General features: G+C 60.7%; 2 protein-coding genes across 4 annotated transcripts; one reads left to right on the top strand and one right to left on the bottom strand.

The window, feature by feature from the left end:
- OPLAH (5-oxoprolinase, ATP-hydrolysing) lies at window positions 1–19103 on the top strand. 2 transcript variants are annotated; one of them, XM_038760462.1, is made up of 27 exons: window positions 1–37; window positions 390–638; window positions 866–1057; window positions 1984–2083; window positions 2548–2671; window positions 5528–5723; window positions 5978–6143; window positions 6400–6538; window positions 7007–7074; window positions 7810–8075; window positions 8385–8497; window positions 8905–9075; window positions 10284–10421; window positions 10597–10738; window positions 11092–11204; window positions 11991–12142; window positions 12488–12648; window positions 13175–13276; window positions 13463–13637; window positions 13805–13989; window positions 15947–16093; window positions 16186–16320; window positions 17211–17360; window positions 17545–17702; window positions 17882–18042; window positions 18262–18359; window positions 18860–19103. In XM_038760462.1, exons 2-27 carry the CDS (start codon window positions 438–440, stop codon window positions 19004–19006), a joined length of 3900 nt encoding a protein of 1299 aa, XP_038616390.1. In that variant the 5' UTR covers window positions 1–37; window positions 390–437; the 3' UTR covers window positions 19007–19103. The 2 variants fall into 2 exon arrangements, with proteins under 2 accessions (XP_038616390.1, XP_038616389.1); XM_038760461.1 differs by lacking the exon at window positions 1–37 and having other exon boundaries at window positions 303–638.
- On the bottom strand, window positions 18176–23165 carry LOC119940287 (sphingomyelin phosphodiesterase 5-like). Of its 2 annotated transcripts, XM_038760465.1 has the most exons (8): window positions 22171–23165; window positions 21959–22031; window positions 20455–20595; window positions 20003–20092; window positions 19745–19808; window positions 19485–19638; window positions 19240–19400; window positions 18176–18546 (listed from the first exon to the last, which is right to left on the bottom strand). In XM_038760465.1, the coding sequence occupies exons 1-7, from the start codon at window positions 23020–23022 to the stop codon at window positions 19287–19289; spliced, it is 1488 nt and encodes a 495-aa protein (XP_038616393.1). In that variant the 5' UTR covers window positions 23023–23165; the 3' UTR covers window positions 18176–18546; window positions 19240–19286. The 2 variants fall into 2 exon arrangements, with proteins under 2 accessions (XP_038616393.1, XP_038616392.1); XM_038760464.1 differs by lacking the exon at window positions 18176–18546 and having other exon boundaries at window positions 18642–19400.
- Window positions 23166–23205: the final 40 nt, after the last annotated feature.

Consider the following 23205-nt stretch of genomic DNA (forward strand, 5'->3'; position numbering starts at 1 on the left):
ACTGCGGCCCCCGGCCAGCGCGGAGCGGCCCGTCCAGGTGCGTGCCCCCAGGCCCCCGACCCCCGACCCCAACCGGCCCCGGACAGAGCGGGAAACCCCCAGGGACCGGCCCCCTGCAGACCCCCCCACCCTCACTCCCCTCGGGACCCCCTTTGGGGCCCCCCCACCCGGCGGGACACCGCTTGCCCCCCTTGCCCAGCTTGTGGGAACGGACCAGCCTTCAGGGGTTTGACCCGTGCCAGCCCAAGGTTGCCCACTCAACCCCAACGTGGCTAAGGGACACACTTGGCCCCGTCCCCCACCTTCCCAGGTAGCCGCGTCCAGCCCTCGTGTCTCTTAGCATTATGGAATCCGTCAAGCGCTCACCATGTGCCCGGCACCGTTCGAAGCGCCGGGCATCTGTTCTCACGCAGTCCTTCGGGGAGCCCGGCCGCACCATGACCGACCCGCTGTCCGACCTGGACCCAGCCGGCGACCCCGGCGACAAGTTCCAGTTTGCCATCGACCGGGGCGGCACGTTCACGGACGTATTTGCCCGCTGCCCCGGGGGCCGCATCCGAGTGCTCAAGCTGCTGTCGGAGGATCCCGCCAACTACCGGGACGCCCCCACCGAGGGCATCCGCCGCATCCTGGAGCAGGTGAGAGAGGGCACGCCTGGGCCGGGGCGGCCGCGCAGGTAGGCCCGGATTTCGGGCCGGAGCCGGTGTCCCCTCGGCCCGCCGCTGTCTCCTATCTGACGGCGCGGGGAAGTCGAGGGCACAGGCGGTGTGGGCCGGAGGGTCTCGGAGAGGCGGCCTCGAGTTGGCTGGGGGGTGTGGGAGGGTCAGAGAAGATGGTGGCCAGATTAATTCCCGGGTGGCCGCAGGAGGAAGGCGTGGCGTTGCCCCGGGACCAACCCCTGGACACCAGGCGAATCGGCTGGATCCGTATGGGCACCACGGTAGCCACCAACGCGTTACTGGAACGCAAGGGCGAGCGTCTGGCCTTGCTCATCACCCGCGGCTTCCGGGACCTGTTGCATATTGGCTCCCAGGCTCGCCCTGACCTCTTTGACCTGGTGAGCCCCCGTGACCCTTCCCTCGACCCGGTCGACTCTCCTCTCGGGCCCCCCGGCCCTCTCTACCACCCCTGAGCTTCCCCACTTACTCTACCCATCCCCACCCTCGCTCCAGCTCCCCTATCCCTTCCCCCCAGTCCTCATGTTCAGGGAGGGCCGGGGCCCTGGCCGGAGCAGCTGACAGGAGGTCGGCAGAAAGTCCAGCCAGGCAGGGGAGGCATCTGAGGAAAGTCTGGTCAGCTGGCCTGAGGAAGGAGTCCATTCGTTATGGAGTGACGGGAGCGGAGTCCAGGATTCCCGCCTCCCACGGCACCACCCCCACCTCCTTCCCTGGGCCTTCTTCTTCCCTGGACTTCCTTCCCTGGGCCTGGCCGGGGGCCAGATGAGTCAGTCCCTTCTGCCCAGCACTCGACCTCCGGTGCCCCTCCATTATGCCCCCTCCTCCCGTTGGGGATCTGGATCTGGGGCCGGCCCTGTGCCCCGCTCGCTTTCCCTCCCCCTCTTCCGTTACAGCTTCTTCCAACACCAAAGAGCAAAAAGGAGAAACTTTAGCCCAGACTCCTGAATGTGCCGATTGTCCCGAGGCAGATGGCGATGTGGACAGGCGCCTGGCGGCCCGGGGAAGGGGGGCCAGAAAGGCGGGGGGCCGTGTCCAAGGAAGGTGGCTATCGAAGGGGGAGGATGGCTACCCTTGCCTCGGTCCCGGGCCGACCCTCCCTACTGCCTCTAAGCTTCCCCACCTATTCTACCCTGGAAGGCAGGGTCGTGCCACCTAAATCCCTGCACACTTGACGGCTCCTAAACGGGCCCCTTCCTCCCACCCAGCTTGGGCATGAAGGCCAAGGGGCAAGGGAGGGGGGCAACGAGTCCTGTTGCCCACCTACCCCTTTCTCTGCCTGTGCCCTGATCCCGCCTCCCGGTCCCAGGCAGTGGCCATGCCGGAGGTCCTGTACGAGGAGGTGGTGGAGGTGGAGGAGAGGGTTGTGCTACACCACGGGGGCCAAGGAGGTGGCCCGCTCCTTACAGGTGGGTGCCCCCCACCCCCTCTTCCCCCTGGCAGATCCAGGGCCCAGAGCTCTGTCAATCAATCAATCGTATTTATTGAGCGCTTCCTGTGTGCAGAGCACTGTATTAAGCTCTCGGGAAGTACAAATTGGCAACATATAGAGATAGTCCCTACCCAACAGTGGGCTCACAGTCCCCTTTGGCCCTCACTCCCACATCCAACGGATTCCCCCAGCTCCCTCAGGGCTCCCAGTTCCCCACCCCTCTTTGTCCCTAAAACATCTGGGATCTGGGAAGGAGGCTGGGGGGGCGTTGGATGGTTCGAGGCCCAACACCACCCCATCCTCCACTGCGGGTAGATTTATGAGTTCCTCGAGGGCAGGGATTGTGCCTGCCAACTCTACCGTCTCTCCCAAGAGTTTAGTACAGTGCTCTGCGCACAGTAAGCGCCCGACAAATTCTACCGATCAATGGACTGATTGCAGGATCGACAGGAGACCTCCTGGAAGTGCAGCAGCCGGTGGACCTGTCCCAGCTCCGGGGCCAGCTCCAGGGACTGTTGGCCCGAGGAATCCATAGCCTAGCAGTGGTGCTTATGCACTCCTACACGTGAGCCTGGAGCCGGGCGCGGTGGAGTTACCCGGGTCAAGGCTGGACTGCCACCTCCTTCTCCTCCTCCTCCTCCTCCTCCTCCTCCTTCTCCTCCTCCTCCTCCTCCTCCTCCTCCTCCTCCTCTTTGTCCTCCTCCTATTAATGAGTTGATCAATCAGTGCTATTTATTGAGCCCTTTCTATGTGCAGAGCACTGCAGTAAGCACTTGGGAGAGTAATAATGGCATTTATTAAGCGCTTACTATGTGCAAAGCACTGTTCTAAGCCCTGGGGACGTTACAAGGTGATCAAGTAGTCCCATGGGGGGGGGGCTCACAGTCTTAATCCCCATTTTCCAGATGAGGTACAGAGAAGTGAAGTGACTTGCCCAAAGTCACACAGCTGACAATCGGCGGAGCCGGGATTTGAACCCATGACCTCTGACTCCAAAGCCCGTGTTCTTTCCACTGAGCCACACTGCTTCTCATACAATAGAGTTGGTAGACCCGATCCCTGCCTTCAAAGACCTTACTGTACGAAACGGAGACAAAGGGAGGGAGAGATAGAGAAGCAGTGTGGCCTAATGGATAGAGCACAGGCCTGGGATTCAGAAGGTCCTGGGTTCTAATCTCGGCTCTGCCGCTTGTTTGCCATGTGGCCTTGGGCAAGTCACTTAACTTCTCTGGGCCTCAGTTACGTCATCCGTAAAATGAGGATTAAGACTGTGAGCCCCTTGGGGGACACGGACTGATTGGTTTGTATCTACCTACCCCAGCGCTTAGTTCAGTATCTGGCCCACGGTAAGTGTTTAACGAATACCATGAAAAAAAAGAGTCTTTTCCCTCCAGGGACTGACTGGCGCTCTGATGCATAACCCACAGTGAATTTGTCAACACTCAGATTCATTCATTCATTCATTCAATCGTATTTATTGAGCGCTTACTGTGTGCAGAGCACTGGACTAAGCGCTTGGGAAGTCCAAGTTGGCAACATGCAGAGACGGTCCCTACCCAACAGCGGGCTCACAGTCTAGAAGGGGGAGATGCACGACAAAACATATTAACAAAATAAAAAGAATAGTAAATATGTACAAGTAAAATAAATAGAGTAATCAATCTGCACAAACATATATAAAGGTGCTGTGGGGGAAGGGAAGGAGGTAAGGCGGGGGGGGGATGGGGAGGGGGAGGAGGGGGAGAGGAAGGAGGGGGCCTGTCCCCAAATAATAATGATAGCATTTGTTAAGCGCTTACTATGTGCAAAGCACTGTTCCCAAACCCAGGAGGAACTGCGGGAGGTGGGGAGGGGTGAGGCGGGCCTACAGGAAGGGGTGGGGAAAGGAGGGGGGTCTTACACAGGAGAGGGTCTACCTGCCAGGTGGTGGGGAAGGTGAGGGGGATGACTCTCTGATTGACCCTGTCCCCCACTCCCCCCCGCTAGAGCTAGAGAAGCAGCATGGCTCGGTGGAAAGAGCCCGGACTTTGGAGTCAGAGGTCATGGGTTCAAATCCCGGCTCCGCCAATTGTCAGCTGTGTGACTCTGGGCAAGTCACTTCACTTCTCTGGGCCTCCGTTCCCTCATCTGGAAAATGGGGATTAAGACTGTGAGCCCCCAGTGGGACAACCCGATCACTCTGTAACCTCCCCAGCGCTTAGAACAGTGCTTCGCAGATAGTAAGCGCTTAATAAACACCATCATCATTATTATTATTACTGCCACAGCCAAGCTCTTTCCTTCCGCCAGGCTCGGCCTGTGCTGGGAGGGAGAGGGATTGGGATGCTTTGGGCTGGGTGGGGTCAGGGAAGGTTTGGGGAAGGGGAGGGGAGACTGGGCCTTCCCCATTAGAACCAAGACCGGGACACAGATCTCCTCCCTCCTGCCTTCTCCTCGTCCACCCCCTGTCTGTCCTGTCTCCTCCTGCTCCTTGACCCACTCTCTTCTCCTCAGTTTCTCCTCCCTAGCCTCCCAGGAGTCTATAATAATAATAATAATGATGATGGCATTTGTTAAGCGCTTACTATGTGCCACAGATTGTCCCACGTGGGGCTCACAGTCTTAATCCCCATTTTACAGGTGAGGTCACTGAGGAGTTAAGTGACTTGCCCAAGGTCACGCAACAGACGTGGCGGGGGCGGGATTCGAACCCATGACCTCTGACTCCAAAGGCCAGGCTCTTTCCACTGAGCCACGCAGTCGCCCCGTCTGCCCCAGGCCCAGCGGCACCTGTGGTCCCTCCTGCCTTTCGGGGGCTTCCCGGGGGGCCCGCGCCCGCCTGGGCACAAAGACTTTGCTGTTTGTGCCAGGGAAGTCTCTGTGCCAGGGCCCGGCCGTGGCCAGTCACAATGCACGGGGGCCACCTAGCGTCTACTCCTTCCTAATCCCGAATCTAATTTCCCCCTCTCCTCGCTTCCAAGTGCGTAGGCGGGAACCGTGTTGCTCAGGACATCGTGGGACGCTAGGGCTTTGGACACGTGGGCGTACGGGGAGCCGGAGTTTGGGAATCTGAAGCAGCGGGGCCTAGTGAAAAGATCACGGACTTGGGAGTCAGAGGGACCTGGGCTCCGAACCCAGCTCCGCCACTTCACTGGGCCTCAGTTATGTCATCTGTAAAGTGGGGATTAAGACTTTGGGCTCCACTGGGGGCGTGGGCGGCATCCAACCCCCGTGCTTAGAGCCCAGTGCTTAATAAATACCGTAGAAAGGGTCAGGGGTGGTCAGGAGGGGTCACCGGGCGTTGGGGAGGGAGGGGCAGGGGAGAAATATTCCTGGGGAAGGAACAGGGGCCGGCCGGAAGGGCCTGGGGCTGCAGGTGGGTCTCGGAGGGGTGCCCGGGGCACCGCGCCCCTGTGCCCCCACCGCCGGTGTGTCGGTACAGGTGGGCAAGGCACGAGCAGCAGGTGGGCCAGCTGGCCCGGGAGCTGGGCTTCCAGCAGGTGTCTCTGTCAGCGGAGGTGATGCCCATGGTCCGGATCTTGCCCCGAGGACTCACCGCCTGCGCCGACGCCTATCTGACCCCCGCCATCCACAGCTACGTGCGGGGCTTCCGAGATGGCTTCTCCGGCCAGCTCCAGGTCGGGCCTCCCTCCCGCCTCAGCCCCCCACACGCCCCTTACGTCTTTCACTTCTTTCCCTTGGCCCTGGTACCTGTGGCCACTAGAACCTCCTCCCTTCCCCCTCCATCTTCCTTCTCCCACTCTCTTCCCTCCTTTTCCTCCCCCCGTCCTCTCCCCTTCCCTTCCCCCGATATCCTTCTTCTCCTCTCCCCTCCTCTAGAGTTCCCGGGGCCTCTCCCTGATCCCCACCCCCTTCCCTCCCGTGCGGCCAGGACGTGCAGGTACTGTTCATGCGCTCGGACGGGGGCCTGACCCCCATGGCGTCCTTCAGCGGCTCTCGAGCCATCCTCTCCGGGCCGGCCGGCGGCGTGGTGGGCTACGCGGTCACCACCTTCGATTCGGAGCTGGGCCAGCCGGTCATTGGCTTTGACATGGGAGGTAAGGTCGGGGGGACGGCGGGGAGAAGGCTGGAGTTGCATCTGGGCCCCGGCCGGGGCATTCCCTCCCGTGGTCCCCCTGAGGGGGTCCCGGGGCAGGGAGATGGAGAGAGAGCCGTGATCAGAAGGGGCTCCAGGGTCCAATCTCACTTGTAGAAAGAGAAGTGGGAGTGAGGAACTTCCACGCCCTGCTTCTCCCTCCTTCTGCAACTGGCCCTCAGCCCCCTGCCCTCTCCCACCCCGCCCTCTGCCCCCAGGCACGTCCACTGATGTGAGCCGGTTTGCCGGTGAGTACGAACACGTGTTTGAGGCCAGTACAGCGGGGATCAACATCCAGGCCCCCCAGCTGGATATTAACACCGTCGCCGCAGGCGGAGGTTCCCGCCTCTTCTTCAGGTCTGGAATTTCAGCCCATCTCCCGCCTCCCGCCACGTCCTCTCCCCTTCTCACCCTAGCCCCTCAACCTCCCCTCCCACCCCCACTTCAGTTGAGTTGCCCGCTTACCCTTCCCATTCTCCACCTCCCCAGGGCTGGGCTTCATCCTGTATTTTTCATGGTATTCGTCAGGTGCTTACTATGTACCAGGCACTGTTCTGAGCGCTGGCGTAGATACAAGGTCATCAGATCGGACACAGCCCGCGTCCCACACGGGGCTCACGGGCTTAATCCCCATTATAGAGATGAAGTAACGGAGGCACAGAGGAGTTAAAAGTGACTTACCCCAGGTCACACGGCAGACAAGCGGCGGAGCCAGGACTAGAACCCAGGTCCTGTGCATGATCCACTAGGGCACACCGCTTCTCCTTTCCCTTGTCTTCAAAAGAGAGGCTTGTTCTCCCTCCCCTCCCCTCCTCTCTCCTCCAGATCCGGGCTGTTTGTGGTTGGTCCGGAATCTGCTGGAGCCCACCCGGGTCCAGCCTGCTACCGGAAAGGTAAGGACCTTGTCCCCCCTTGGCTCGTGATACCCACTTCTGACCGTCCCATGAGCCTCACCCCATTTCCCTCTCTCCTTTTTTTTAAGTGGTATTTGTTAAAAACTTAGTACGTGCCAGCTAGAGTAGGTACAATAATAATAATAATGATGGTATTTGTTAAGCGCTTACACTAAGCGCTGATGTAGATACAAGGTCATCAGATTGATTAATCAGGTAGAAGATAATCAGGGCACCGTCCATGTCCCCCATGGGGCTCACGGCCTCCAGTCCCCATTTTTGGCAACGGAGGCCCAGAGAAGTTAAGTGACCTGCCCCGGGTCACATAGCAGACAAGTGGCAGAGCTGCTTCATCCCCAGACCCTCTTCGCCCCTTTTCTTCCCTGCCGAGACCTTGCCCCTGTCCACGTAGAGACTCGTGGGCATCAGAAATATGGGGCACCACTCGCAGGTCCGCTTCTTCCTGGGTTTGCCCTGGTCGCCACGGTCTGATCGGGCCTGCTCACTCCGGCCCAGGGTCCTCTTGGGCATTTAACGGAGACTCGCTCCTTCCTAAGGATGAGCCCCGGCCCACCAGCAGATCTGTTTATGGAGGTCAGGGTTTGAGGGGGCGGTCCCCCAAATTTAGCCCAGGCAGGGCCCTATCCCCCGGCCCCTCCGCATACCCTCCCTGCCCCGTGCCCCGCCCGCCCCCCGTCTCCCCACCGTTTGCCGGTGGTGTCTGCTCCTCCGCAGGGGGGCCCCTGACGGTGACCGACGCTAACCTGTGCCTGGGCCGTCTGCTGCCGCACTTCTTCCCTCGCATCTTCGGACCGGGGGAGGACCAGCCCCTGTCCCGCGGGGCCGCCTTCCGGGCGCTGGAGCCGGTGGTGGCCGAAGTCAACGCCTTTCTGGCCCAGTCGCCGGGCCCGGCCGGTCCCATGACCCCCGAGGAGGTGGCCATGGGCTTTGTGCGCGTGGCCAACGAGGCCATGTGCCGGCCCATCCGTGCCCTCACCCAGGTATTCCCCTCGCCCCTGGCCCCGTGCCTGCCCCTCGTCACGGCTCCCTGGCCCAGAAACTCGGAAAGATCCCTCGCGGAAGCCCCAGGTGCTGAATGGCCTCGATCACCCTTCCCCACCGCACCAGCCAAGGTCCCCTCAGGTGCCCCTGAGCAGAGGGTTGGGGGGAGGTCCAAGGTAGGTGGTCTGCTGGAGAACGGTAAGGGCCTGGCCTGGCCTGGCTGACCGAGCTCTCTAGGGCCCCGGGTGAAGGGGAGGGGGTAACTGGGAGGTGGGTTGGGACGGCAGCCCCTACTCACCGTTCCACAGGCCAAAGGTCATGACACGTCGCGGCACATCCTGGCGTGCTTCGGAGGGGCAGGGGGCCAGCACGCCTGCGCCATTGCCCGCAACCTGGGCATGAAGACCGTCTTTATTCACAAGTAGGAGTGGGGCCGAGGCCTGGGGGTAGGTCATGCGGGGAGAAGTTTGGGATTAAGGAGGTTGAGGTTCCAGTGAGGGCCTCTGGGTCCTTCCTCTTCCTCATTTGGCCATCCCCAACCCCCAAGTCAATCGGTCAGTCGTATTTATTGAGCGCTTACCGTGTACTAAGCGCTTGGGAGAGTACAATAAATCGATAAACAGATACATTCCCTGTGGGTCACCCCCTCTCCCCCACTTCCGTCCTCTCCTGCCCCCTTCCCTCTCTTGGAAGGGATTTCCCTGCACATGCTCCTCACACCCCTCCCCAGACCGGCTGTCCTCTTCATCTCCTGCGAGCATGAGGGTTGATCCTAGAGCTCCCTGAGCCCCTCCTGCCCGCCGCAGTGATCCCCCGACTCCTCCGCAGGCACAGTGGGCTGCTGTCGGCCCTGGGCCTGGCCCTGGCCGACGTGGTGCACGAAGCCCAGGAGCCGTGCTCTCTGTCCTACGTGGCGGAAGTTTTCCCCCAGCTTGACGAGCGCATCGCCCGCCTGGAGCAACAATGCGTGGAGGCCCTGCAGGCCCAGGGCTTCTCCAGGTACCTGGCATAGGGTGGGCATAGGGATTCCTCAGGGCCTGACCGAAAGGTTGGCACGGGTTTTCCTTGGGACCTGTCCGCGGGTTGGACGCACGGGTAGAGATAGGTAGGACTTCTAGGTGGGACAGGATGGAGGCAACTGCAGCATTAATTGGCAGCCGACAGCCCTGTCCAAAGCACTGTCTCTTTCCGCCATACCTGGGAACATACAAATAGTAGTTCTTCCCCTTGAGGACCTTCCGCTTCAGAGGTTAATCTTCCCCAGGTAGACCCAGGATATGGGTGGGCTTGGAGAGAAGGGGTGATGGCGACGTGTAAGCTCATTGTGGGCAGGGAATGCGTCTGTTTATTGTTGTATTAGACTTCCCAAGTGCTTAGTTCGGACCTCTGCACTCAGTAAGTGTTCAATAAATACGACTGAATGAATGGATGAATAATAATAATAATGGCATTTGTTAAGCGCTTACTCTGTGCAAAGCACTGTTCTAAGTTCTGGGGGGGATAAAAGGTGATCAGGTTGTCCCACGGGGGGCTCACAGTCTTCATCCCCATTTTCCAGATGAGGGAACTGAGGCCCAGAGAAGTTGAGTGACTTGCCCAAAGTCACATAGCTGACAAGTAGCAGAGCTGGAATTAGAACCCATGACCTCTGGCTCCCAAGCCCGGGCTCTTTCCACTAAGCCACGCTGCTTCTGAATGATACTGTCTTGTTGACTAGACTGTGAGCTCCTTTGCGGGCAGGAACTCTGTTGTATTGTCCTCTCTCAAGCGTATAGTGCAGTGCTGTGAACACAGTAAGCACTCAATAAATGCCACTGATTGATTGATTGATTGGTGGTCCCCGGGCAGGGGAGGATGAACTATCCTGGCGGAGCTCTAGGGAGAAGGGAAGGACCGTTGAGCTTACCCTGAGCTTGAGCTTGAGAAGCAGCGCGGCCCAGTGGAAAGAGCACGGGCTCTGGAGTCAGGGGTCATGGGTTCGAGTTCCGGCTCCGCCAACTGCCAGCTGTGTGACTTTGGGCAAGTCAGTTCACTTCTCTGTGCCTCAGTTGTAAAATGAGGATGAAGACCGTGAGCCCCCCGTGGGACAACCTGATCACCTCGTAACCTCCCCAGCGCTTAGAACAGTGCTTTGCATGGAGAAAGTACTTAATAAATGCCATTATTATTATTATTATTATTACCCACCCTCCCACATGCCCCCACAGGGTCCATATCCACACAGAGGCGTTCCTGCACCTGCGCTACCAGGGCACCGATTGTGCCCTCATGTGCTCCGCTAAGGGTCACCCGCCCTCCCCCAGCTCTCCCCGGGCCGGGGACTTCCAGGCTGCGTTTACAAGCCGGTACGTGCCCCTTAACCCCCGCTCCTGGCCACACATGGGACCCTGCCATCTGACCCCCGCTCCCTGGCCTTGGTATAGAAGTCCTCCCCCTCCCCTCCCTGTCCCCTGCTGCCCAGGAATCCCTCCCCATGACACCCCAGCTCTCTCGTCTCTCCTCTTCGTCTGAGGGTGGCAGGTACCTGAAGGAATTCGGTTTCACCATCCCCGAGCGGCTGGTCGTCGTGGACAATGTGCGTGTGAGGGGCAGAGGCATCTCTGCTGTCGGCCCAGAGACCGCCCCCCGGTCCCGACCCTCCGGGCCCCCCCGTGTGGAGACGGTGAGACCCGTGCCCTCCCCCAATCAATCAATCGTATTTATTGAGCGCTTACTATGTGCAGAGCACTGTACTAAGCGCTTGGGAAGTACAAATTGGCATCACATAGAGACAGTCCCTACCCAACAGTGGGCTCACAGTCTAAAACTGTAAGCCAACTCATCTCTCACCCTCCCCCAGCCTCCTCTCTCATCTTCCCCTACCTCATCTCTCATCCTCCCTCACCTCCTCCTCTCTTGCCCTGCCTCTTTTCCTCTGGGAATGGCCTCCTCCTCCCCTGCCTCTTTTTCCTCCTCTCTCTAATCCACTGGTCTGCCCATCCGTGACCCTTGTTCTGTTGTCCCCTACCTCCCCAGGTAACGCAGTGCTACTTCGAGGGGGGATACCAGGAGACCCCGGTCTATTTACTGGAAGAACTAGGCGGGGGACACGGGCTCTTGGGACCCTGCCTCATCATCGACAACAACAGGTGGGGGCCTGAAGAGGGGGAGACGTGGGGTGACCAGACCCCGGTAAGATTCAGAGAAACAGCTTGAGGGGGCAGAACTGGGAGGCATTTGGCATCCTGGATGCTTCAATTAGTCCCCTGCCTCTCCCCTTCTGCCGCCACCAGAGCAGATTCCTTCCTTCCTTCCTTCCTCCCCTTCCTTCCTCTCCCCCTCGTCCCCCTCTCCAACCCCCCATCTTACCTCCTTCCCTTCCCCACAGCACCTGTATATATGTATATATGCTTGTACATATTTATTACTCTATTTATTTATCTATTTATTTTACTTGTACATATCTATTCTATTTATTTTATTTTGTTAGTATGTTTGGTTTTGTTCTGTCTCCCCCTTTTAGACCGTGAGCCCACTATTGAGTAGGGACTGTCTCTATATGTTGCCAAATTGTACTTCCCAAGCGCTTAGTACAGTGCTCTGCACACAGTAAGCGCTCAATAAATACGATTGATGATGATGATGATGATGAATTAGTCCCCCTTGGGACTAATGCCAGCAGTCGGTGGGCTGGAGGAGGGATTGGATACATACACGAATGAGAATCCGTAACGGGCTGTGCGAGGAAAAGTTAAGGATGGTAGAGGATCCCTCCGTAGCCTCCAAGACGGATGCCAAGTGACCAGTGGCCCCCAGGAGAGTCAAGGCGCTGGGCTGGACGGATCGCGGGCCTGACTCGGGACGCTGTCGCCTGTGGTCTTCTGTCCTGATGGGGATGGGGAGGGTTGCGTGATGGCTCTGCCCCCTCCCCACAGCACGGTCCTGGTGGAGCCTGGCTGCCAGGTGGCAGTGACCGAGGGAGGGGATCTGCGCATCGCCGTGGGGACCAAAGCCCTGAGGTCAGTGGGCCCCGAGCTGGACCCCGTCCAGCTGTCCATCTTCTCCCACCGCTTCATGAGCATTGCTGGTGAGTGACCTCAGCAGCCCTCTCCTCCAATCCCCACTCCTTGATCCCTTCTCACAGACACCTAGAAAGCAAGGGCTTAGTACGGTGTTCTGCATCCAGTAAGCACTCGGTAAATACCATCGATCGATCGACTGATTATTGAGGGGTTGACCAGGGGCCACATCACCTTGCTGGGAAGAGAGGGTTGGTGGGGAGAACGAATGGGGAGGGGATTGGGCAGGGACCTGCCTCAGAGGAGCGGACTGAGAAGGGAGGGCCTGGGCAGGGCAGGGAAGGAATTATTGGGTTGTGGGGCCTTCCGGAAGTCTTCACGGTCCCCTGCCTCTCCCCTTCCGCCGCCACCAGAGCAGATGGGCCGCATTCTGCAGCGCATGGCTATCTCCACCAACATCAAGGAGCGGCTAGACTTCTCCTGCGCCCTGTTTGGACCCCAGGGTGGCCTGGTCTCCAATGCCCCACACATCCCCGTTCACCTGGGAGCCATGCAGGAGACGGTTCAGTTCCAGGTCTGCCCCTCCGACCCCGCATTTTCCCATCCTTTCCCGCCTCCTCCTGTTTTCCCATTCCCCTATCCTGGCCCTCCCCATTCAAGCAATATGTGATATCCCCCCCCCTCAGCAGCATGGCCTAGTAGAAAGAGCACGGGCCTCACTTCTCAGTGTCTCAGTTTCAGCCCGTTGTTGGGGAGGGACCGTCTCTATATGTTGCCAACTTGTACTTCCCAAGCGCTTAGTCCAGTGCTCTGCACACAGTAAGCGCTCAATAAATACGATTGATTGATTGATTGATTCCCAAGCGCTTAGTCCAGTGCTCTGCACACAGTAAGCCCTCAATAAATTGAATGAATGAATGCAAGTGGGGATTCAATACCTGTTCTCCCTCCTACTTAGGCTGTGGGCACCGTGTGGGACCTGATTCCCTTGTATCTTCCCAGCGCTTAGTACAGTGCTTGGCAGATAGTAAGCGCTTAACAAATGCCAGGGATGTGGTTATTATTATTACCGTGGTCCTGGGCCACTGATGCGATTGCAGATCCGGCACCGGGGAGATGACCTGAAACCCGGGGACGTCCTCCTGAGTAACCACCCCAGTGCCGGGGGCAGCCACCTGCCCGACCTCACGGTCATCACGCCGGTAAGCCCAGGGAGAGCGGACCTCGCGGGTGCTTCTGAGGTGATCTGGGGCGAGAGGACCGATCCTGTGTGCGTTGTTTGGGGAGGGGTGGGGGGAGAGAGAGAGAGAGTGCGAGAGTGTATGTGTGTGTATGGGTATAGACGGGCATAGCCTCCCCCCTCAACGTCTTTTCCTGCCCCCTCGCAGGTGTTCTGGGCTGACCAGGCCCAGCCGGTGTTCTTTGTGGCCAGCCGGGGACACCACGCCGACATTGGGGGCATCACTCCAGGCTCCATGCCCCCCCACTCCACCACCCTGCAGCAAGAAGGTGCTATCTTCCTCTCCTTCAAACTGGTGCAGAACGGCATCTTCCAGGAAGAGGGTGAGGGGGCCGATGGTTGCAGTGGCGGGGAGAGGTGGGAAGGGGAGGAAGTGTGGGAAAAGAACCAAGGTCAGAGGGCAGCGAGGAGCCCAGGGGTGGGGAAAAGAACCTGGGGCCGGGCCCGGCGGGACTCGTCTGGGGCCCTGACCCTCCCTCGCCCCTTCCAGCCGTGACCGAGGCGCTGAGGGCGCCTGGCCTCATCCCGGGCTGCAGTGGGACCCGCAATCTCCATGACAACCTGTCGGACCTGCGGGCTCAGGTGGCAGCCAACCAGAAGGGGATCCTCCTGGTGCAGGAGCTGATAGACCATTACGGGCTGGAGGTGGTACAAGCCTATATGGCCCATATTCAGGTGAGGGAGGGCCACCGCTTGGCGCCTCAGAGTGGGACGGTGAGGTGGGGCTGACCGGGAACTAAGTCCGGAAAACTAGAGCCAGAGATGGGAGCGGCAACCTGGGGGTAGAGTTGGGGTGGAGCTTTGAGGGCGTGAGGCCGGAAGGGAGGAGGAGAAGGAAGCGGGGAGGGAGGAAAAGGGAAGAGGATGCTAAGTCTCCACCGCTCTGCTGCCAATCCAAGGCGGGGCACAGCTGACCGGGAAACGTTGCCACCTAACCGGCAGCTCCGGACGGGGAAAGACGAGGCGCCGGGGGAAACCGGTCCCAACGTCCCAGGGCGACATCCCTCAGGCTGTCTGGGCGGCCGAGGGCAGGTGGCTGAGAGGTCATCTCTGGCACCGGGGCCTGGGGAGCCACCGGGCCATCCCCGGACCATCCCCGAAAACTTGGTGAAGAGGACCGGGCCAGGCTGGGCATCTGCGCTGTCAGCAGCGCCAGCCCACTGATGCCACCGAGCCGTCGGTTCTGCTTCTGGCCCTTTGCAGGCTCACGGGGCGAGGGGGACCAACTAAGGCTGCCTGCCTTGCCCCTGTCCTCTTCCCCGTGGAACTGGCACCTCTGGAGTGAAGAGGAATCAAAGAGTCAGAGAAAGGGGAGAAGAGAGGGTGGTGGGACGGGGGAAGGAAGAGGGAACAAGGAGGTCAGAAAGGGGTGAGGGAGGCCAAAATGGGGAGTACCCCTGCACTGAGTCACCCACAGACACAGGCGTCCAAAGAGAAGAGCACACGGGCATGCGTACGGAGACCCAGATAGATTCACAAGCCTGAATAGCCCTGTCTTCTACCTCCACTGCCCCCATTACCCTTCCTGGGTTATTGGCATGACCTAGGTGAAGGCAGTGGGCCCTCCCCCGGCACGGTCTCAGCAATGGGCAGAAGTGGGCGGCTGTTGGCGGCCGGAGGCCAGAAGGAATGGGCAAGCCGGACCTGGCCCTTCCAGGCCACCGATGGAAGTCTCTGGCCCAGCCAGATGTTACGTTCCTGTCTGAGCTGGAAACGCTCATCGGAAGCCCCAGGGAGTAGTAGTAATAGTATTTATTAAGCACTTACTCCATACAGAGCACTGTACTAAGCTCTGGCAAAGGGTATGCAGGTGGGAATTAGACACAGACCCTGTCCTTCGAGTCTATGAAATCTATGTCCTCTAAGGGGCCTCTAAGTTCTGCCGAGGTGGTAGCGATGGCAGCAGTAGTTGTTGCTACCACTAGAGAAGTAGAATAATTATAATAATCGTGGTATTTTTTAGGCGCTTACTATGTGTCAGGCATTGTACTAAGCCCTGGGATGGTTATGAGCAAATCAGGTCAGACACAGTCTCCGTCCCACGTGAGGCTCACAGTTTCAATCTTCATTGTATAGATGAGGTCACTGAGGCACAGAAAAGCGAAGCGACTTACCCAAGGTCACACAGCAGACAAGTGGCGGAGCCGGGATTAAAACCCAGATCCCGACTCTCAAGCCCGTGCTCTGTCCGCTAGGCCACATTTCTTCCCTTCTCTTCCTCGCTAGGGGAGGGCAGTGGCAGTAGCCACGGGGGCCAGAGGGATCCTCTCCAGTTCCCGGGTCGGAAGTGGGATCCTTCAGGGATTGCGGCCTCAGGTCTTTTGAACCAGAGCCCCAAAGCGTGACCACCCCGCCTAACGAAGGACATCTGAACACCTTAGGCCAGGGAAGGTAGCGGGGCCTCCCTTGCTCCTCCGTCCCACCCCATCTCTCCTCAAATCTTTTCGCCATCTTCCCCTCTCCCCTCTTTTCACTCTTCCTCCTCTCCCTGTCGTGTGGCCCCATGTGAGACAGGGACTGCGTCCACCTGCGTCTACCCTAGTGCTTGGCCCATAGGAAGCGCTTAATGAAGGCGGCCATGGTGATGATGATGATGATGATTTCTCCTGCTGCGCTGCTCTCTGACTTCCAGGAGAACGCAGAGCTGGCTGTGCGGGATATGCTGCGGGCATTTGGGGCCCGGCGGCAGAGGGACGGCCTGCCCCTGGAGCTGGACTCGGAGGATTACATGGATGACGGCACCCCAATCCGGTTGCGTGTGCAGTTGGACGTGGACCAGGTGACCTAGTCGGGGACGGGCGAGCCAGGGGCGGAGATGGGGTGGTGGTGGGGCCGGGGGAAGTCCTGACCTCGTCGCCCACTGACCATCAGGGCAGCGCCGTGTTTGACTTCAGCGGCTCGGGGCCCGAGGTGTTTGGCAACTGCAACGCTCCCCGGGCCATCACACTGTCGGCTCTCATCTACTGTCTGCGCTGCATGGTGGGCCAGGACATCCCCCTGAACCAGGTGACCCGGGGTTGGGGAAGGGCGACGACCGGGAGATCCTGAGCGGGAGGGGCGGTGGCGAGGAGAGGAAGGGGCCGCGGCGCCCCGGGAGCGGGGAAGGAGGAAGCGGGTTGCAAGGCGTGGGCTCCAAGAGCTGTGGGAATTGGGAAGCCAGAGGTCGCTGAGCCACGGAGGGGGCTGGTCACGGCCACGGACAAGAGGAGGCAGGTGAGTCTGGAGAGCCAGGCCATCTAGAGGACCGCAAGCCGGGAGAGCGGGGAGCCAGGGTCCGCTGGGCCGAGGAAGGGGGTTCTCGTTTGATCCCTGTTGGGTGGTGGGGGATCTCACCTCCAGATCGTTCCCTGGAGATCTGAATAACTAGCAAGCGCTGTGGGGCTGGACTCTTGCCTTTAGTTCCTGCTGAATGTGCTCGATAGAATCCAGGCCAGTGCTCTGCACTGGACATGGGAGGTGCTCGGTAAATCCCTGAGGATGATGATGATGACGAGGTTGGCGACCTGACTTCCGGGGCCGTGGGAGGCGGGCAACTGCCAGGATTTTCCGCAGGAACAGAGGGGAGGAAAGGGTCACCGTGACGTGTCTCTGGGTTTCCCATCTTTCCGGTCCGTCCGTATTTTTCCACCTCATCCGTCTCGGCCTTCCCTGTTAGTGCCCCACGTCCACCCCATCTTCCCTTTCCCCATCGTGATCGCCATTTGCCTGGTTGGGCAGCCCAAGGCTGGGCAGCCTGGGTGTAGACACGGTACGCTGTGATGGGCCCGGAGGGCCACATTCCGTCCTGCCCTCCCGGGAGCGCTTCCCTTCACCCAGCGTGGGCCCACTGTGCCTCCCGAACCACTTTCCAGTCTTCTTCCCACCCATCTTGTCTTCCTGCCTTCCCCCACAACCAGGGCTGCCTGGCCCCAGTCCGCGTGGTCATCCCCCCGGGCTCCATCCTGGACCCGTCTCCCGGGGCAGCCGTGGTCGGGGGCAACGTGCTGACCTCCCAGCGGGTGGTGGACGTCATCTTCCAGGCTTTCGGGGCCTGTGCAGCCTCGCAGGTCAGACCCGCCTCTCAGAGTGGGAGTGAGGGCGGGTGGGCACGGGGCAGCCCATCTCTCAGGGTGACCCCGGGTCCCGGATCTGGGGCCTGGAGGGGAGGGAGGGATCCTGCGGCTGGTGGGGGTGAGGAGGGAGCTCCAGAGCGTGGCTCATCCTCGTGCTCTCCCATCACGGTTCCCTCAGGGCTGCATGAACAACGTGACCTTTGGGAATGAGCACGTGGGCTACTACGAGACGGTGGCAGGTGGGACGGGCGCGGGGCCCGGCTGGCACGGCCGCAGTGGGGTGCACAGTCACATGACCAACACCCGCATCACCGACCCCGAGATCCTGGAGAGCCGGTGAGGGCGGAGGCGGGGGGATGCCGGGAGGGGCGGGAGGAAATGGGAAGGCAGGTGAGATCCGGGATGGCACGGGCTTCCCGGTGGGAGGAGAAGAGGCTGCTCGCAGAGGCCCGCGTGTCCCCGCTGGCCTCTGCGCATCAGTCAGGATGGGGGCCCCGCCGCCGTTCCCGCCCCAGGTACCCCGTGATCCTACGCCGCTTTGAGCTGCGGGCAGGCTCCGGGGGCGGGGGCCGCTACCACGGCGGGGACGGCGTGGTGCGGGAGCTGCTTTTCCGGGAGGAGGTGCTGCTGTCCGTGTTGACTGAGCGACGTGCCTTCCGTCCCTACGGCCTGGAAGGTGAGACCATTTCCCCCCCCACCGCCCGTTTCCCCTCCCTGTCCCGGGCCCTGGACCAAGACCTCTCCCTCTCCCCCTGGTTCCCCTTCCAAGGTTAATACCCACCTCTAGTCCTCCCCCGGACTTCCAGCCCTGACGCTTCCATCCCCGGCTCCACACTGACCTCGGAGCCCAGAGAGTCCTGGGCCTGTGCCCACTCCCCCCACCTCTTATCTACAGGAGGGAAGCCAGGGGCCCCTGGCCTGAACCTGCTGATCCGACGGGACGGAAGGGCCATCAACCTGGGGGGGAAGACTTCTGTCCAGGTGTTTCCAGGGGTGAGTGGTCCTGGGGGGTTGCGGGGGCGGGCAGGGCTGCTGAGAGTGAACTCAGGGCTGGGATAGCGGAGTAGGGCAGACACGCAGGCAGGGTGGTGATGTGAGACACGACTCCCATGCCTCCGTGGGGCCCAGGCTTGGGTAAGGGCAGGGAGAGGATAGGTAGGGTTAGGAACTGGGCCGATTCCTGTGATGACAGAAAAGATGGGGAACGGTCCCGGGCTCCCTCCTGCCTCCTGAGAAACCAAGCGCCTTCCTCCCCCACCATACCGAACGACTCCATTACAGAGCAAGATCATTTTATTACACCCCTCGAGGTCAGGAGAGCATCGTACATTCGGATCTACGTAAATGGGCTGGAAACATCCGTCCGCCTGGGTCAGGGACGGTTTATTCCGGGTAGGAGGAAGGGAGGGCCGAGGAGGGCGTGGAACAGCAAGACTGCCCGCACCCCTCTTGGACACCGGGTCAGAGACCCTCCTCTTGGCTCCCCTCTCCAGGACGTCTTCTGTTTGCAGACCCCGGGTGGAGGGGGCTATGGGGACCCGGCAGAGGTCACGGCGGTCCCTGCCCAGCCCTCCGAGCCCAGCCGCTTCCCCGAGCGCGGCAGCGTCTTTGAGTACCGGCGGGCTCAGGAGTCTGTGTGAAGAGGAGCCGGCGGTGCCCACCCCAAGCTCAGGCTCCGCCGACTAGCGCACGGCGCGTCCCTTGGCTGGGGAGACTGAGATGGGGGCGGTGGGGTGTGTTGGGGGTGGGGGGGTCTTTGCCCTCTGCCCTGCCTCCTGCCAGGCAGTAATAAAGGGTCGAAACCCCTCCCCTGGCCTGCTTAAATCCTGGGTCCCACCGCCCCGGGGAGAAGAGCCAAGGCTGCCCGGGTTACCACGAGATTCCTTCACGCCCGGGCTCCAGGTTGGCCCGCTTCCTGCTCTAGCTGGTCTTCACGGGGCTCGGGGCCACCGGGGCCACCTGCAGCTGCAGCCCCACAGCCAGGTGGTCGGTGAGGCCAGCCAGCGCCGTGCTGAAGGTCACACGCGACACGGTCTGCAACGAGGGGGGGGAGAGTGGAGGGTCTCGGCTGCCCCTTCCCGGCCCCCAGCCCCGCCCCAGCCCCCCGCCGGTACTCACGGCAGTGAGAACCGGTGCCAGCTGGCCCTGGGAGGGACGGCCCTGCTGGTACAGGATGTAGTCAATCCTCCGGCCCTGCCAGCGTGTCAGGGGGATGCTGTTGGTGGGGAGATGAGCCAGGAAAGTACGTCGTCCATCCTCCTCCGCCAAAGCACTAGGGAGCGGTCACCAGAGGGAATCGTGGGGAAAGAGAGGTCCTTTTAACGCCCCCTCGAAGGCCCCGGGCGCCTTCCCTCCCTCGCCCCTGCCCCCTCCGTTACCTCTTCAGCGCCTCTGGGCGAGAAGCCACAGGGTGGTGGAGTTGGGTGGTATTCAGCAGGGTGCCTGGGGAGGGGAGGGGTGTCAGCTCCAACGCCTCCCTCCCCTCCCAAGCAGACGGAGGGACGGACCAGCCAGGTGGGGGGAAGGTAGGGGTAGCGGGGATACTGGAAGGGCCGGAGCCACGGATTCTAGGCTCCCGTTGCTGGAAGAGGAGGAGGGGGAGGAAGAGGAGGAGGAGGAGGAGGGTGTCTGCATACCCAGGGCCCAGGGCTGTTCGGAGCAGGGGCCTAGGCGGCAGGGGTCCGTGAAGCAACTGAACACCTCGTGCTTCTGCTCAAGGGCATTGTCTGTGGAGAAAGGGCCGTGGCTACGCTTAGGGGTGCGATTCATTCATTCAATCGTATTTATGGAGCGCTCACTGCGTGCAGAGCACTGTACTAAGCGCTTGGGAAGGACAAGCTGGCAACGTATAGAGATGGTCCCTACCCAACAGCGGGCTCCCAGTCTAGAAGGCGATCTGCCTCACCGGCACCCAGATTCGTTTCAGAATGGGGTGTGCCCCCCTCCCCCCAAGACTTGGGGAGCAGGCCAGAAACTGAGATGTTCCCTTAATCCCCTTCTACCCCATACCACCCAGTCGATTCTCAGGGATACAGGGTCCGAACCGAGGGGCACGTTCCCTCCCTCCTGCCGCCACCCACCCTGGTACCTGAGGAACAGTTGTCAAAATTGAGGTCGCCCATGAGTACGCTGAAGGCCACGGCATCTCCCGCCTTGCTGTTCTCTGCCTCAAACTTCTCAGCCCACTCCAGGAGCAGGGACAACTGCTTAGCACGCACATGTCCGTCCCCTGGTGAGGGACACAGTGAGGGGTCATCTCCGGCTCCTTCCAACGTCAACCTCGTCTGTAACTGGGAGGCACGGACCCCTTCTCCCCTTCTGAGACCTGCCGGTCTCAGCTCCGCAACATTGCCAAGATCCGCCCTTTCCTCTCCATCCATACCGCTACCCTGCTCGTTCAAGCTCTCATCCTATCCCGTCTGGACTACTGCATCAGCCTTCTCTCTGATCACCCATCCTCGTGTCTCTCCCCACTTCAATCCATACTTCATGCCGCTGCCCGGATTGTCTTTGTCCAGAAACGCTCTGGGCATGTTACTCCCCTCCTCAAAAATCTCTAGTGGCTACCAATCAATCTGCGCATCAGGCAGAAACTCCTCACCCTGGGCTTCAAGGCTGTCCATCCCCTCGCCCCCTCCTACCTCACCTCCCTTCTCTCCTTCTCCAGCCCAGCCTGCACCCTCCGCTCCTCTGCCACTAATCTCCTCACCGTTAGGCCTCGTTCTCGCCTGTCCTGCCATCGACCCCCGGCCCACGTCCTCCCCCGGGCCTGGAATGCCCTCCCTCCCTCTGCCCATCTGCCAAGCTAGCTCTCTTCCTCCCTTCAAGGCCCTACTGAGAGCTCACCTCCTCTAGGAGGCCTTCCCAGACTGAGCTCCTTCCTTCCTCTCCCCCTCGTCCCCCTCTCCATCCCCCCCATCTTGCCTCCTGCCCTTCCCCACAGTACCTGTATATATGTATATATGTTTGTACATATTTATTACTCTATTTAGTTTACTTGTACATATCTATTCTATTTATTTTATTTTGTTAGTATATTTGGTTTTGTTCTCTGTCTCCCCCTTTTAGACTGTTAGCCCACTGTTGGGTAGGGACTGTCTCTATATGTTGCCAACTTGTACTTCCCAAGTGCTTAGTGCAGTGCCCTGCACACAGTAAGCGCTCAATAAATACAATTGATTGATTGACTGATTACCAGTTCAGCCCAGTCTCACAAATGGCAAGAATCTTATGAGGGGTTGCAAGGGCACCCACACTTGTGCCAGCTGGACTCGGTCCAGCTGGGCGGGCCGAACTTGGCCAGGCGGGGCTCGAGTTGTGACGAGGGCTTCCAATGGGGGTGGGGTGGGGGAACGAATGAAGGCGAGGCTGGGGAAGGCAGAGTTAGAAGCTGGGACCGAGGGGGACCATGTCAGTAGGAGGGGTTGGGTTTTCACGCGGGCTTCTGGGTTGGAGAGAGTCAACTGAATGGGACAAAAGTCTCCTGTACACCTCTCGACACACGCCTCCGGCAGTTTGTCACCTCCCCAAGCCTGACCTTTCCTCCTGCCCTCCTTCCTCCCTCTTCCTTCCCCACGGTGCCCCCGTCTCACCCTCAGGGGCGTGAAGGTGCGTGCAGTGCAAGTAACCCACTATCCGCCGCTCATCCATCATGCCCAGCTGAACCTGCAATGCCATGACCGTTCACAGAAGTCCCAACCCCTCAGCCCGGCCACCACCCCCCGACCTCCTCCTTGCCAAACCTCATCCCCCCCCAGGGCCCAGGTGGCTTCTCCTCCTCTTCCTCTTCCTCAGGGGGAGTTACCTGGGCAGAGAGCAGTCCTTTCGAGGCCAGGGCATCCTCACGGCAGCCGTTGGAGAAGGGGAGGAAGTGGGCAGCCAGTAGCGGGTAGCGGGAGGCCAGCAGGAGCCCGCTGCCCAGAAGTTTGAGCTGGAGGCCAGACTGGAGGCCGGCAGCGCCCACGTCATAGAGAACGTGGCCCAGGGCCGGCCCCAGCTGCCGCACCAACCGGTCCTCCGCCCGCAAGTCGAACATTTCCTGCAGGCACACGAAATCCAGCTCCTCGGGCAGGGTGGCCAGCACCTCCCCCAGGTCCCCCGGCTCCGGGCGGGGGCTACTGCCCGTGGTTCCGTAGGCAGAGCCCCCGCCTCCTTCCCGGCTCCACTTCTCAAACACCCGGCCCGCCTGCCGGGCCCGCCGCTGGCTGTGGGGGAGGTTGCTGAAGCGCGCCAGCCCGTCGGGCATCAGGCACAGGTTGGAGCTGAGGAAGCCGAAGCGGCGGGGAGGGTCGGTTGACGGCCGCCACGGGGCGGGGGGGTCCCAGCCGTCGGGAGGAGGGGGGGCGTAGCAGAAGGGGCGGCGGCAGGACTGCAGGGGCAGCCAGAGCAGTAGGCCGAGCAAGGCCAGGGGCAGGGTGGCCAGGAGGAGGAGGAGGGCGATGGCGGCGCCCACCAGGGCGGTCAGCAGGTGAAGCCCAATAGCCCAGGAGTTGGGCCTGCCCCAGACCAGGAACCGGTCCAGGGCCCAGTAGGAGGGGAAGAGCAGGGCCCGGGACAGGCGGTGTAGAACCAGGAGGGCCACGTGGCGGAAAGGGGAACTCGGCAGGCCCCCCTGGGTCTGGGGCGACCTCCTGGAGGGCTGGACCATGGAATACATGGCGGGACTCAGGTGGACGAGGTTCCGGAGGAGCGGGGTCTTCAGGCGCGCGCGAGGTGGGAATTCCCACCGGGGTCTGGATTTTCCCGCCCAGTCGAGGCCGTTGGAGAGAATGGGGGTCTGGGCGGCGGCGAGGACCCGGTACCCTGGGGACACACGGAAGGGAAGAGATGGGGGATGAGG

Source organism: Tachyglossus aculeatus, chromosome 18 (genome assembly GCF_015852505.1).
Source record: "Tachyglossus aculeatus isolate mTacAcu1 chromosome 18, mTacAcu1.pri, whole genome shotgun sequence".
Classification (NCBI taxonomy): Eukaryota; Metazoa; Chordata; class Mammalia; order Monotremata; family Tachyglossidae; genus Tachyglossus; species Tachyglossus aculeatus.

Bases quoted from the DNA above. Each gene is read 5' to 3' on its own strand.
- OPLAH (XM_038760461.1), top strand. From the start codon at position 345: ATGGAATCCGTCAAGCGCTCACCATGTGCCCGGCACCGTTCGAAGCGC. The intron at 6,144-6,399 runs GTAAGGTCGGGG...CTCTGCCCCCAG, and splicing joins CATTGGCTTTGACATGGGAG to GCACGTCCACTGATGTGAGC. The intron at 16,321-17,210 runs GTGACCCGGGGT...CCCCACAACCAG, and splicing joins AGGACATCCCCCTGAACCAG to GGCTGCCTGGCCCCAGTCCG.
- LOC119940287 (XM_038760465.1), bottom strand. From the start codon at position 23,022: ATGTATTCCATGGTCCAGCCCTCCAGGAGGTCGCCCCAGACCCAGGGG. The intron at 22,032-22,170 runs GTAACTCCCCCT...ATGGCATTGCAG, and splicing joins AAGGACTGCTCTCTGCCCAG to GTTCAGCTGGGCATGATGGA. The intron at 20,093-20,454 runs GTACCAGGGTGG...CTTTCTCCACAG, and splicing joins TTTTGACAACTGTTCCTCAG to ACAATGCCCTTGAGCAGAAG.